At 32.3% G+C, this 15,761-nt stretch overlaps 1 protein-coding gene across 2 annotated transcripts in view; it reads left to right on the top strand.

Annotated features, from left to right (window-relative positions):
- LOC139497181 (uncharacterized) overlaps positions 1-15,761 on the top strand; it is a 45,444-nt gene that overhangs the window by 25,591 nt on the left and 4,092 nt on the right. The window contains exons 1-8 of one of the 2 annotated variants that reach the window (XM_071285272.1): positions 7,554-7,639; positions 10,268-10,333; positions 11,496-11,525; positions 12,618-12,650; positions 13,190-13,237; positions 13,825-13,884; positions 14,241-14,306; positions 15,361-15,435. In XM_071285272.1, the coding sequence (XP_071141373.1) occupies positions 7,603-7,639; positions 10,268-10,333; positions 11,496-11,525; positions 12,618-12,650; positions 13,190-13,237; positions 13,825-13,884; positions 14,241-14,306; positions 15,361-15,435 (415 nt within the window). In that variant the 5' untranslated portion in view covers positions 7,554-7,602. Of the gene's footprint in view, positions 1-7,553; positions 7,640-10,267; positions 10,334-11,495; positions 11,526-12,617; positions 12,651-13,189; positions 13,238-13,824; positions 13,885-14,240; positions 14,307-15,360; positions 15,436-15,761 lie in introns of those variants that run through there. The other variant, XM_071285273.1, reaches the window with a different exon arrangement.

The raw sequence follows: 15,761 nt of genomic DNA, 5'->3' as shown, positions 1-15,761 counted from the left end.
TGTGTGTATGACTGCTTGTGGTAAAGTTAACTTCTTCCAATGTTAACTTTAATTCTGGAGATGGACCTGTCCTGAAGTTAACTTTTCGGGCATAGGACCAAGTCTGCTTTTGAAGTAAACACAAATTTTGTCCTAGGACCGGTCACTGCAGTCATAAGAGACGGTGTTAGATCACCGACAACTAGAGACCAAGGTGTCCACTATTATACTAGTTCAATGATAAAAAAAGTACATCAGTTATGGTCACAAAATTGTTTTATCAATAAAATATTTCGGAGCTACTTCAGACATTTGTCAAAAATAAGAAGATTAAGTAAGCCAGATCATTTTGCATTCAGATATATTGATGATGTTCCTTTCGTCATCAATCCAAACTTTTTTGTTATGTTCCATTAATATATACCCAAGAACTTTCAAGAAAAGAAACAACAGGCATGGCTCCATCCAGAGTCTATGCAAACGAGACGATTTTGATTGTAAAATAATCAATTTACCCAACCTTAGTAGCAGTATGTCAACTTCAGCTCCATATGGGAGATACATTTCTCAACTCATTATGTATGCAGAGTTTGCAACTACTACGCAGACTTTGTAAAAGGTCATCAGTGTCTTAGCAGAAAGACGACCAGTCAGGTGTTTGTCGACGAATGTCGCACACATTTTATTAAAAAGTTCATTGGAAGGTATCAAGACCTAGTTGATAAATATTCCTTATTAAATTCACAAATAATACACGATGGTCTTGAAGTATAGATTCTGGGCATGATGTTGTTTATCATCGTAATAACTTGTTATAGTATTCTTTTATTTGACTTTTTGAATACAACTTTTACTGTTTAGTCTATTTTTGGTGATATTCATTTGATGTGGCTAGGTACAAGGTTTAATCCACCATATTCTACATAAGAAAACTGTGTTTTATTACCCAGGAAGATGACAGTTGTTATCCATTCGTTTGATATGTTTGAGCTTACAGACTTTCCGTTTCGAAATTTCCAAGGAGTTCTGTATTTTCTACTTTTTTATACGAATACGAGTATTTTGGTTCATTCATATGTTTCGTAGTTAAGTGTGAAGTCAATTTTCGTTCAACTAGTACACTTTTATGTTAAGTGGTCAGCATGCAGTCCTTTCTCGCTGTGATGAAGGATCCTTTGTGGCCTTCCACTGGTGATTGCTTTTTGGGTTGAAATCAGAACCGATTCCCTCACGCATGAAATAATGAAAATTTGCATTTTTTTAAATTTATTAACACGTCTATCAACTTTGGACAGCGTACACGCCGTCAAAATCGACATACAATCCCATTGACCGAAAAAAAAAACTAAATTTGAAATAGATGGTTTGTTTATAAAACCATCTCAAAACTTGAATTTCACTTTCAATTGGCAATGAATCTTGAGACGATGGATTTTTGGCGTTTTACTCTATACACAACAGTAAATTATACATGTATATCTTTGTTAAAGTATTCACCAACAGCATAGCATTCTCCGATTTTCAATATTTTGATCAGTTGAATTAGAAAATAGCGATTTAGAAAGTACAGACCTTTTGAAGCGGTGAAAATTACTCCACTCCATTACAACCGGAAAATCCTCTCACGATTTTCATAGCAGAACCATTTATTCTACATGTGTAAATTACCAGCCTTGTTCACGAGATTTTCAATTTGACATTCCCATTCTGACCGGACGTTACACAATACTTGTAAATCCAGCATATCTAAACAAACGACCCATTTCGGCAAGGGTTTACTTTCGGTTGGAAGGAGACACAGAGTGATCATAATTATACAGTTAATATTGTATACATTCTTTCATCCTGTGAATATTTATTTTGGAACGTAATTTTTTTCGTTGTCATCCTGGAAGTCCTACATTTATATACATTTGAAGGCATACAGTTTGTTTGATATATGAATTGGTGTTGTTTTATAACAAACATTATATTTAAACAAAAGTAAGATTAAGGCTGGGACTATTATACTAACTTAGTATAATAGTCCCAGATTAAGGTCATATGTAAATGTTATTTCACAACTTATAACAAATAGGCTTATAGCTCCTTTTTCAATAAACTAAGGATTAAATTGTAATGAAACAGGTTCAAAAACTTTTAAGGGAAACAAATACATGAAACAAGAACACTTTGTCTTTTTAGTTATCTGTTAAAATGTGATTTTTAAATTAGAACGCTAAGGCTGATATATAAAAGAAGAATAATTTGTGCAATGCGACTATACATGCAGTAAATTGTAAACATAATTTCGTGTGATTAATGTATTGGTGGGATCTGGCTTATGAAATGTGTAGGTTTTTTTCTTCTAAATCTATATATATGTAGTATATTTCTTTCTTTCCAATAATGGAATTAAATTGAGAATGGAAATGGGGAATGTGCCAAAGAGACAACAACCTGACCATTGAAAAAAAAACAACAGCAGAAGGTTATCAACAGGTCTTCAATGTAGCGAGAAATTCCCGCACCCGGAGGCGTTCTTCAGCTGGCCCCTAAACAAATATATACTAGTTCAGTGATAATGAACGCCATACTAATTTCCAAATTGTACACAAGAAACTAAAATTAAAATAATACAAGAATAACAAAGGCCAGAGGCTCCTGACTTGGGACAGGAGCAGAAATGCGGCGGGGTTAAACATGTTTGTGAGATCTCAACCCTCCCCCTATACCTCTAGCCAATGTAGAAAAGTAAACGCATAACAATACGCATTGCGTATTATACTATTGACAGTGCAGCTTAAGCCTATTTGGCTGGCTTAAAATCACTTGTATATTTGAATATAATTGTTTGTTATAATTAATGTAGCACTTTAAATGAAATATTCCTTCACATACCATTATGAGCTGGTCTACATGATTATTGATACCCTTAATAGTTATTTGAATAAATATATCTTCCTTATTTTTTTCTATTTTAATAAACTTTCTTTCTCAAACCTGCCAACAAGTGCTAATAGTTATCAAAGGTACCAGGATTATAACATTTTTTATTATTTTTTGACAAAAGGTTTCCTCTTCCCTCAAATAAAAAGATTTCAAATTTTTTTTTGTATTGATTAATTGCAATAAAGTTTAATTTACTAAGCTTAAAATTGAGAATGGAAATTAATAATAGGTCAAAGAGATAACAACCGACCAAAGAGCAGAAAACAAGTAAGGACACTAGGTCCAATGGTTCTTCAAAACAGCGAAATTCCGTACCTACACAACTTGTAAAAATTGTGTTTTTTTCTTCTCTTTATTTAAATCAGACACTACATATAAATTTCCTACGTTTATATATATATCTTTTTTAACTATAAGAGAGAGGCTAACTGTACCATTGAGACATTCAAACGCATATGTCGAAAACAAACTGAAAAAGTCATGGCGAAATTGAATTGATCAATAGACAAACAACAGTATACTATATAAAAAAAAAAAAAAAACATCATAGCAAACTAAAATCTGAGCAACATGAACCTCACCAAAAGTCGAAGGGTGATCTCAGTTGCTACGGAATGGTAGCTCGTTATGCATTATTTTTTATTCTATTTGATCATGTTTAATAGGTCTTTGGAAAAACATTTGATTATTATCATTTTCTTCTTCCACCTATTGATGTTGCAATTTGTTTCGCAAGATATCGGATCGACTTTTGACACATGATTTAAAAAAAAATAAAACCAATATGTTATAAACTGCATACGTCCGAATGGCTTTCCTGGATTCACCTCAATCAAGAAATCTCAAATCCGAATATTTACTCTGCATTTTTCACCAAAAGGGTCCGAGTTTTAATCTGAGAGTTATTTCCATTTCTCAGGCGAAAATGGGTACTACATAATTGTACTTGTTTTATTTTATAAGTAGGTTACAACATTTGAGTCGGAGCGCTTTCAATTTGTGTCTGTTTATAATAGTTTTCTAACTGTTACCTTATTATTTACAATAAAGAAGTTTCTTACGACCTCACTTAGTTTATAAAAAATGCATGTGTTGTCTTTTTTTATTACATTAACAGTTAAATGACTATGAAAAGATCAATGAAGGTTAGCTTGTGTAAATTTGAAGTAACAACTTACTGTGGAATCATTATTTTTCGAGGGTCACCAATTTTCGTGGATTTTTTAGGCACAGATAAACCACGAATTCAAATGTTAAAATGTTGAACAAATTCAAAATTTTCCATAAGGTTGTATAAAGACATTGACAAAACCACGAAATCAAATATCAAAGTTTTTCTCCGTGCCAATGGGACAACAGTCCACAACAGTTCCATTTAACTGAATGTTAGCAATCATAGGCAACCGTACGGCCTTCAACGATGAAAAAGCCTAATATATTTTAAATTCACTGTTGAGTAAGACATCAATCATACAAATAATTAGAAGTAACATCGACTACAACGGAACTAGCGTTTTGGTTACCTTATTTTATTGAGGTTTATACCCTTTGTAATTCTTTTATCAGAAGATTCTTTGTGGGTTTTGTTGTGGGTTTTTGGTGGTGGTGGGGAAGGGAGAAACAAGAAAAGGCAAACAAAATGCTGCTCTATTAGTGGCCTTCATTTGTTATGGATTTACATTCCATTAATTTGTTAAATTGTTGTAAAGCGATTTTTTGTCGTTTCAATCAAGTTCATTTCACCGCTCTATGCATATATACTATGGTTTGCTCATAGAGAATATCATTTGGCGTCAGTTGTCAACCGTAGTTCGTTGACTTTTGCAAAAGTCTTCTTCTCTGAAATTACTTACCCAAATTTAACCGAATTTGACCACAATCATCACTTGCGTTATTAGTGTTCGATAACTGCGCTTGGCAACCATCATAGCTTACATGACTTAATTATAACATAATGATCAAAAGCAATTTCGTTCTATTATCTTAAAAACTGCTTGAAAAAGAGAAAATTCTGACAGGAATGTTGGCATCTACCTTAAGTAACTGTGAATGTGTCTATTGACATCAAAACTGTCAGACGATTCTTTTATGAGTTATTACGCATAAATATCGATTTTACCCATTTTGGCGATTTTTTAATACGACTTGAAATTGAACAACTGGGGTGATCTCAGGTTTCGCGGGAAGTATGAAGTTTTTGTTGCACCAATCGTGTCGCTAATGTAACTAATAAAGTACAAACTTGGGGATGTCACTTTCGACGTGAAGAGAAAGGGATTAAAATAACGGCAACTGACGTTGATGCAACTGCCAATCATAAAAACGGCACATTTTAAAGCTGATTGATAATTCAAAAAGGGCTTATCAAACATTGCTTTATGTTAACAGCAAGGGTGTAAGCTCGGAGTATCGAGGACTTTAATCACTTTTTACGTGTGATGAAAATCTCAAACCTTGTTCTGGGAAACAATAAGGGTCAAAAGACGTATATTAATAGCTATGCATTAGTCCGAATAATTATGACGTCTTGAAAGCATATTACATTATTTTGCTTTGATAACTTACACATGTAGACTTTTCGACGGACTGCAACGTAAAAACAATCAAGCTGGAACACTGTTTAAAAAACGACCTCATGTAATGGTTTATTTGAATAAAAGATACCAAAAAGTATGTCATATATCGTGTCTTTAATTTTGGAACAAGTCCTTAGAATAACGCACAACCCACTTACAACAATAAACAGGGTTTAACTAAAGTGTTTGCCTTTACCTGTACCTTAAATGGCATATCAGAAATTAATTTAGAAATTAAGCGGAATAATAACTTTTAAATCTTACGAATTAAGGGGTCGTTATTTTATAATAGGAAAAGAAGAATAGAATAGGAAATAACAGGTGTAACAGGTTTTTTTTTTCTTTCAATTAAATGGAGTTAGTCAAAAATTAAAGAGACGAAGGATGATGAAAAACAAATCAATTTTACAGAAAGTGTTTTAAATTATGTTCCTAAATCCATAAATCTACATTTTATCTTTGGCTTGACAAATACTAAACTAGACACAGACTAATTGTTTGTGTTCTGACATGTTGAGAGATGTCTCAGAAGGCAGGTTTTGTTCCCGTTTCGTCACATTTAAGACGTTTCAGCTTAAGTATACATGTACGAAATTCATTGTGAAGAACATAATACTATTGATTGCTATGAACTATCGATATAATTTCTTATATACTCGTGATTACAATGCAAACCTATATGTATTAGTAGATTTGTACCAAGATTGTGTGTCTCTTATAAAAGTGAAGATCTGAAAATTCGATCACGATCTGGTGTCGAATCCAAATTGATAAGACATTTCCAAGGGCAACCGAGGTTACAAGGTGCCTATTATATAAATATAACCAATATTTTCAAATTAAACACAAAAATGCTTTTACACTATTGTTGCTAGCTTATTGAATGAGCATGGATTTATACGAATATAAAAATCTTATTGAACGTGACATGAAAGATTTGCTCGTAGTATTTTTTAACATATCATGTAACTATAAATAATAGGAAGTACAGGATGTTTTAAAGAATAGTACATTTGGGGAAAAGTAGAATCTACTGCAACTTCAAAGCCTGCATAGCTATATTGTCTTACATTCAAATAAAGTGATAGCCATTTTATGTCTAAACTATATGTTATACTAACTTGTGCTAAACAAACAGCATATCTTGAACTGCACATGAGAGCGCAATGGTTCCCGGAAGTTGGGTGTATAAAAACAGGTATATCTGATCTGAGGTACCGGGAAAATATACCATCCTATTTTAATTTCATATATTTTGTTATTATTCAAAAGAAACTTATGACGAGGTTTACACAGTGACCCCAAATCCCAATGGAATCAAGGAGCTCTGTGGCCGCTTACCCTTCCGGAGAACCTGAGATCAGCCAACTTTTTGGTGGGGTTTGTGTTGCTTAGTCTTAAGTTTCTATGTTGTGTCGTGTGTTCTATTATTTGTCTGTTTGGCGTATTTCTTTTTTTGCCATGGTGTTGTCAGTTTGTTTTCGATCTATGAGTTTAAAAGTCCCTCTTGTGATTTTGCCCCTCTTTTGATACAAAAGTGACCCAAATGTTTTACTAATTGAAAAAGGTAATCAAATCTTCAATCAGACTTAATCACAAGCGATATACTTACGACACTAAAGTACAAAGGATACAAAGCGACTAAACGAACTAGTACATCTTACAATCATTCCATACAACCAATGCAATTGACCAATTAATTTAAGTAACTTAGAAACGGATCAACTCGGACTCTTCCGTATTGACAATGGTCAATAGGAAAATTTTTATTCAGGTCAATTAAACCTTCTAGACAGACTTGTACGCCTAGAATTCATTCCACACAGGTCGGGTGAACTATGTCGAACAGATTGCACACATTTTTAACAATCTCCCTTTTTTCAGAATAAAATTATTTCGTGAAATTCGTATATTTTGTTTAATATTTTATTTACCTGACGTACAAATTAAATAAAACTTGCGCCAATTTGCATGCCAAATTTAGATAATAGTATACTACATTTCTAAGTTCGCAGAATTATTAAACACGATTTTCCTTAAGAAAACCTCACGTTATCTGATATATATATCATTATCTAAATTCATTCACGTACCTTTCCACAGCCTACTAACCAATATGAAAGGAGTAAGCATTCTAATCATATGTGCATTTGGTACGTATTTTTTTTTTTAATTGAAATATTTTATGTTTTGCTACGGAGGACCTTGCTATTTTGATTAGTCTTATGTAGACGAAACGCGCGTCTGGCGTACTGACTTGTAATCCTGATACATTTGTGTTATTTTCCTGTTTCGTGCGATTGGTGGTGATATTTATTTAAAGGGGGTCCTGGGTTTGTTTTATTTTTTAGGTTTTTTTAATGCAACAAAAATATTGAGATAGGGGATTATGCACATTTTATGTCGGTCCATTATATAAACGGACAAGATGAATGTTTTTACTCATATATAAGGCGTGACTATCATTATATGTAAACATCTTGATACACATATGTGTCTTAAAAGACACGCAGTAATGCATTATTCGATATTCAAGAGCTTGCAGCTCCTACTCAGACTTTGTAAAACGTCATCGGTGTCTGAGTAGAAAGTTGATGAACCAGGATTAAGTCAAAGAACGTCTCGTCCTTTTTCTAAAAAAAGTTCATCGGAAGGTACCAAGACCTTGTTGATAAATATTCCGTATCAACTTTACAAATATTACACGATGGTCTTGATGTATAGATTCTGCGCACTGATGTTGTTTATCATCTTAACAACGTGTTTTTAGTTCTTTTATTTGTCTTTATTCTATTATTAATATTACTTTTACTGCCGGTTGAATTGTTTATGTAATATCCGTTTGACGTGGCTCGGTACTTATACATCTCGTCAATGTGTTTGTATTGTCTTTCATTTTTTGATTGCGATTTTTTGTATTTCTTTGGTTCTTATAACATGACTCTGTACTTAAAAAGATCCCGACAGTATGATATTGTTCTATTTTATGTCATTGATATATTTCTATTGTGAATTACAAAATACGTTGAACCATAAACGTCAAAATCATTCATCCGCATAGTGGAATTAACTATTTGTGGATTCTTATAAATTCTATATACTTTTAGACTATTTTCAATCTCGGTCTATTTCTGAAATTTATTCTTACATACTTTTGATTTTTTAACCCTATCTGCTAACATTGCCTATGCAAATTTTAAAATTGTGTGTATGCACATTGAACGACAAATCTATGCGACGTATAAAATTTTCTGACGTCAGACACACAAATCAATAAATGTGTTTGTAGATAGATGTTTTTGTGTTCTATTAAATTGTTTCTTTTAAAATTGTTATACGATGATGACTGATGTATCCATATTTTGACTATGTTTTTTATTGTGTCTGTTTAGTTGACGCATCAATGTAAATATAACGGAATTTGATGAGACTGTCATCAAAGTGAGAGGTTTAGCGCTATAAAACAGGTTTAATCCACCATTTTCCACATTTGAAAATGCCTGTACCAAGTCAGGACTATGGCAGTTCTTGTCCATTCGTTTTTGAGGCGTTTTGTTATTTGATTTTGCCATGTGATTATGGACTTTCCGAATTGATTTTCCTCTAAGTTCAGTATTTTTGTGTTTTTACTTTTTACTTATACCAGTCTCTGCAAACTGTTACTTGTCTAAAGACACTAGGTTTGTTCAAGACACAACAAGCCATCGGTGATCAATTGCTACGTTGTCTTGATGAAACTAAATTGTCGGTATCAATATATTCTTTAAAGAAACTAATTGATGATTATTTGTATTACTAGTATTGAACAGGTTATACGAATCTTCTTTACGTTTTCTGTCATGAATTAATTTTTAGAGGATAACGGATTTCATGGATTAAAGATTCAAATTGAAGTTTATGGGTTTCTTCAACCCTTCGGATGACAACAGTTTGATTTGGTAAACATTAGTTCCCCATGTGGATTCCAAATTCTGTTCCATCAAAAATGCGATCTTTCACTTGATAATTTCTGGCACAAAGAGTAATACAGGTATCAAATGAAGATCAAGAACTATTGACCTTTCACGAGCACTTCAGTTCAGCACAGTGTCTTTGAGGTGTTTCGTCTGGTTTAATCTTTAAGTTTAATGTGAAATCAAATTGACATTTATCAATGGACAACGCAAATGAAGTAAACATAAAGTATACACTACCAAACGGACTTATATCTTACAACCTGTCCATGCATCTGATGAGTCTTATACCTGTGGCGCAATGCATAATAAGATTGGTACCTTTGATATTTAATATTGTTTTTGTCAATTAGTATTTGGCAATAATGTTTTCTGTGTTATTGGAATCGGGATATTTAGCGGCACCCTTAGACACCATCAACAGTACACATGGTATTGGCTATAAATGATCACAAACATGTAATATAATGAATGCGTACAGGTAGATAAGAAAATTTTATACACGTTGAAAAGTCAAAATTGCATTAAAAAATGCAAAAATCCCTTTATTCTTAGAAAAAAACTGTTTTCATTAACATATCTTATAACCTACATAAATGTTATTCGTTAACCCTTTATTTGTCAATAATCTTGCACAGTTCAATTGTGTATTTTTTTCTACAAAAATAGATTCCCTCCTGCCACAAACCCAGATACAATTCAGTTCAATGCTCAATTATTTCATTGGACAGGAATGTTTAGATACGACATACTAACCAGTGTACTTTTTAAATAATTCAAAATAATGCTAATGTTTATTAACTATCAGTGCTTATGTTTTTTTTATAGGACTGGTCGTCGTTAGTTCACAAGACTGGCAAGGAAAATGGAACAATCTATTGACTAGTATTGCAAGTATGTTCACATTATTCTTTACTAGCCGTTATCGCAGAGATCAGGATGAATCGTAATAAACTAAAGTTTACATTATTGTGTCGGAACAGTTTATTGATAATAAATTGTCACTAATATTTAGGACTATGTAGGCTATATGTATAAAACCAATTATCACACAACTGTGATGTAACTAATACATTATATTTGTATGTTTAAACGTTTGCTTCATAATCACAGCAGCAACAACTACGATAACATGTGTATTGATATAACAAAATGAAAAACAGCACGATGAATTGATTGCTGGTATTTTAACGCCACTTCTGGGATGTTTCGTTGCGGTCAGTTTTTATATATTGAGTAAGCCGGAGTGCCCGGTGAAAACTACCGACCTTTGATAAGAAAATTCACAGTCATAGTTAATAACGAGTCGAGTACAAGCGCATGTGCGGGGTTCAAACTCAACTCGAAACACACCCTCAATGTTGACTGGCTAGTGATACAGTAGTGGAACTACTTATACCACTTGGCCACCGAAGCCCCTTTAAAATAATATGAATAATGTTTGCTACGCTCCTTCTTTTCAAAACTGTACGCTTTTTTAATAATGTGTATACCCTTGTCCGAAATTCCGTAATTCCGAAATTCCTTCATTCCGTAATTCCGTAATTCCGCAACAAACCATTATACGAAGTTTTTTTCTAAACGCCTTCAGATATTGGGCTGATGTTTGGTATGTGAGTTAACCATGATGAGTTACAGATCAAGTTGAAGTTTCGTTTCGCTCCACTAATTTTTGCCGAAATTACGGGTATTTGGACTTTGATAAATTATTGAATATCAGAGTTATACAGATTTTTTTTCTATACGCCTCCAGATTTTGTGCAGATTTTTCAACCTTTTGGGACGGAGCCATTCGTGTCGCTTTGACATATTTAGTTTCATAATTATTAGACCGATAGTACATAAATAATGGAACTGAAAAGGTAAAAAATAAATGGCAAGACCATAGTGTCCTTGGTTTTGAGATATAATCAATTGAAAGATTGATAGCTAATTTTTCGCTGGATTTTTCATACATTTTACATTTACATCATTTTCCTATCAAAACAATAAAAAGAAAATTACAAGGATTTTGTAACAGTTTTTTAAAATGGCTCTTTGAATTCTTTTGTTTTAGATCAACACAGTGGTGGTGATGGAAAAGATGGTAAGTGGGCCATTAAATTATCTAGTGTACTGCAGGTAAGTATCTGCCTTCCATCCAATATCATCTGATACAATTTCTGTTTTAGTGAGACTTGCATTTTAGTTTTCTACATAGTATTTAAAAAATGACTTTTGGTTAAATCGTAATTATTTGTTTGTTATTGCTCTGAATATTTGTTTTATGCAACAACAATGTATTTATGTATGCACACAATTCTATCAACAAACCAGTATTGTTTGTTTATATTCGTTTGATGGTCTAACAAGCAATTTTACAAGCGTGCAAACTAATATAAATTACAGTTAATATGGGGACGAAGTCCCCAATAACAGCAGAAAATTCAATAAAAAAAAAATTCGGGAAAATTTTTTTTATGTCATGTTTTGAAATCCCGGACCTGCGCAGAAATGTACAATGTACTTCCTTTTTCCGGTCTCGTTTGTATGAAACTTTGAGTAAAATATATATTTATCAGTCTAGTATAAAATAGGAAGGAACGCGCAATACCAATTTAATTTTTAATAATTCCTTGATATGAAAAACATTACCTGATGACAGCGTTTCTTTGTTTACATTGCATATGACGTCATAATTTAAATAACGTCACAACTAAAATCCCTAACAACAGAACCAAAATCGGAAACGTTACGGTATTTCCGTTTCTTTTTTTTTTAACAAATATTTAAGTTACAAAAAAATAATTCATACAGACTTCGTCCCCATTTACAGGTAATGCCTGCCTCATATTATTAAAGGTATCCTCCTATTTTAATCATATTACATGATTTGCATATTTTGGAATGCGTTTATATAATTGGTTGATATGGATTCCGGTGGTGGCTCTTGTTTGACGATATTTATGTTAATTTTCGATAGACGACGTTGGAAGAACTACTGTTTGCAACATATGTAAACAAGATGGCGACGAAACTAACACTAATCGGCTCGACTTTAAAATATTTTTTTTTTTCACTTTGAGTTCATCGTTAAAGTTGTTTGCATCCCTAATAGTAAAAAAATAAGATGTGAATGTAGCCAAGCAAATTCAAATTGATTGATGATCACATTTGATCATTTGTATTTTTGTAACAGGAGGAACATGTGATCACGAAGACAGGAAAAATCGTAAGTTCTTTTTTAAATACATTTTCTAGATATCGCTTGAAAAATAAATAAAGTTTATGATATATCATAGAACAGTATTGACCATTCTGTCTATTAAGTGACCAAATTTACTAATCAAGACATGTTAATCATGGTTTTTTATCGTCCATATTGTTAAAAAAAAACAAGAAAAAAAAAAACAAGTGGAAACAAATATGCAGTGAGCGGTTAGTTATTATTTTGTTTTTCAACTTGGTGCTAACAACAAACTTTAATTGGAGTGAAAACTTGACAAAAGAAGGAGAATTATGCAAAATGTTAGAATTAGATAAAAAAAAAAAAAAAAAAAAGGTTTGGTTAAACAATGCAAACTCGAAAATATCAGTATAAAACAAAAGTATTTGATGTACTGAAAATATATTCAATAGCTATACATCATTTTTTAAACAAATTCAGTGTGTTTATCCTCTATTATTACTGCAAATTAATATTTGAAGTTTTTATTGTGATATATTATTTTAATTTCATGAGAAATGCAATTTTGCCATTTATTTCAACAGATGCTATTGCCCTGCTACATGAATGGGTTACACATAAGCATTATGACGGTGAGTGTAGTTGTTTCAGTTTCGTGGATATTGGTTCGTCCAGGACTTTTCGAATATGCTTAAGTTTATACATTTTGTAATAGTAATAGATGTCCAGTTTTAAACAATTAAAAGGTCAATAAAAACTGATCGGTTAAAAAAGGCTACGGGTTGAAGACCCCACTTTGACCTTTTTTATTTTACAAATTGTGACTTCGACGAAGAGTTGTCTCTTTGACTCACATAAGACATATTCTTTTATCTATATTAAGTGATAATCAACTTGGTATGCTTTTATCGTGCAGTTATAGTATTTTGGTAAATTGCCTTATTTTTCCTCAGTTATACAACACCGAAGATTGCAGGCTGTTGTGTATGCGTGGTTATGACCAAATGTTTGTTGTCTTGTAAACCCCAAAGAAAATTATATAAATTTGAAAATGTATGTATGTATAATATATGAAAATAAATGATAAAAATAAACATATATGGATTTACAAACTTTAACATCTGGATTTAAGAAGTTAATGAGGCACATAGTGTATACGGTTACTTAAATTTGCAAGGTTCATAATTCATTTACAAACATACCATTGTTTCTATTTCAGCTGTTGAAAAACTTTATCATGATATCTACCATAAAGATTTGTCTGCAGCAAGAAGGAAAAGTAAGTAGTATCTTATGTTTCTTGGTAAACAAAAACTTCTTTAAATGATTTTACATGAGTTATCTTTTCTTTGAATCGGATGGGTAAAATGGACAATTTTATTTTTTTCCGGAAAGTCCGGATAGTTGACAACCTTGCTTCAGGAGTTGGCATTTTGTAAGACTGAAACTTACGTTTAAGCATTTTCATTATGTATAAAAAAAAAAAAAAAAAAGAATATGCGTGCGTCTCTTCAATTGTCACATGATGTACAGATTTATTATCATATATAGGTGTATGCCTTTCTAACGAAGTGAAGTAGAAGCACAGGCACATCAATACACATATAAACTCAAACATCTCTGTATATTTTTTAGGACAGTGGCACCACTATTCCAGTAATTTTGACGAAGCTTTTATCCATAGCAACAGAGATCCAGATTGTAAGTAGTTTGACTTATAATGTTCAGGTGCAGATCCAGCTATTTTAAAATAGGGGTGGAGGTCCAACCTCCGGAACAACATAATATGTTTAAAGAATAGTAATTATTCACTTTAATTGAAAATAAGAGAGTCTAATCGCAGGACCCCCCCCCCCTTTTTACAAAAAAAAATGTATTGGTCCGCCATTGATTAAAATACATTTTTACTTTTTTTTTTAAATTCAACGACACTTGAACGAAGATTTGTACAAATGTGACTTGCTGACCTATGTTTTGGAAATGAATTCATTTTTGAAAAGTCAATGAAATATCTTTATTACTAAATCAATAGTGACCAGTTGAATCTGGATTTAACAAACAAATAGACTTCTTTTATTCATTATCTTTTGTTAGAAACAAGTATTTGCTATTTTTTTTTCTCTTTTGTATGTGTGCATATTTTTTTAGTTTGCAGGAATTGTCGTACAAAACTTTCTCATTTCTCATAACGTGGTAATTTATGTACAAAATAATGAACGGAAAAAACATATTGTAACGCAGCAACAAACGACAACCACTGAATTACAGGCTCATGACTTGGGACATGGCACTTACAGAATGTGGCTGGGGTTAACATGCCAGCAGGCGTCAAACACTCCCCTAACCTTGGACAATGGTGTAATAGTACGACATAAGAACAAACTATAAAAATCAGTTGAAAAATGTTTAACTCATCAGATAGATACAAATAGATATACATCTAACATAAACACAGACTGGAAGTGACCGGGTACTTGTACATCCCAACAACAATAAATACTAGTACAGATCTGAGAGTACTCGCAGTTACTGACAGCTAGTTCAAAGTCAATAACAACTAATAAAAGAAATTATGCACCAAAGACTAAATTAAGCCTTGTCTTCTATGTAATGCAGATGTGTTGCAACTATCAAAATACGTTTCGCCACATCTGACTTATTTTACAATCGAGCGTGAACGAAAATAATAAGTAGCAAATTGCCTCATATGAATGTAACCATTTAAAATTCATTTTATCTTCTGTCATCTTTTTAGATCGTCATGTTGAGGGTTATATCATGATAAACATGAACCAAGCATGCAGAGTGGAAATAATGAGATGGATTGAAAGTAAGATTTGGTTTTAAATCTCGCTCGCCATGCTAGGCATTTCTTTACTATAGCCCATTGTATAAATACAATTTATGTATATATCTGATTGCTGGAAGTAACTTCTTTTTTTCTTTACAAATGATGTTTGATGAAGTAATTATCAATGATATTGCATACCAACACTTTCCAAATATTTCATACAAGAAAATGTCCAACACATTTGAATGAACTGATATAGCACTAATTTATACTTGAATAACTCTATGTTGAACATTTTATAATATTAACATAATATAATAAGATCGTATTAGCAGTTCGCGAATAAAAAGGTGGCCAGCATTTTA

This window comes from Mytilus edulis, chromosome 12 (assembly GCF_963676685.1).
Source record: "Mytilus edulis chromosome 12, xbMytEdul2.2, whole genome shotgun sequence".
Classification (NCBI taxonomy): domain Eukaryota; kingdom Metazoa; phylum Mollusca; class Bivalvia; order Mytilida; family Mytilidae; genus Mytilus; species Mytilus edulis.
The sequence above is the reverse complement of the archived record's forward strand: the minus strand, read 5'-3'. Positions and strand labels throughout refer to the sequence as shown.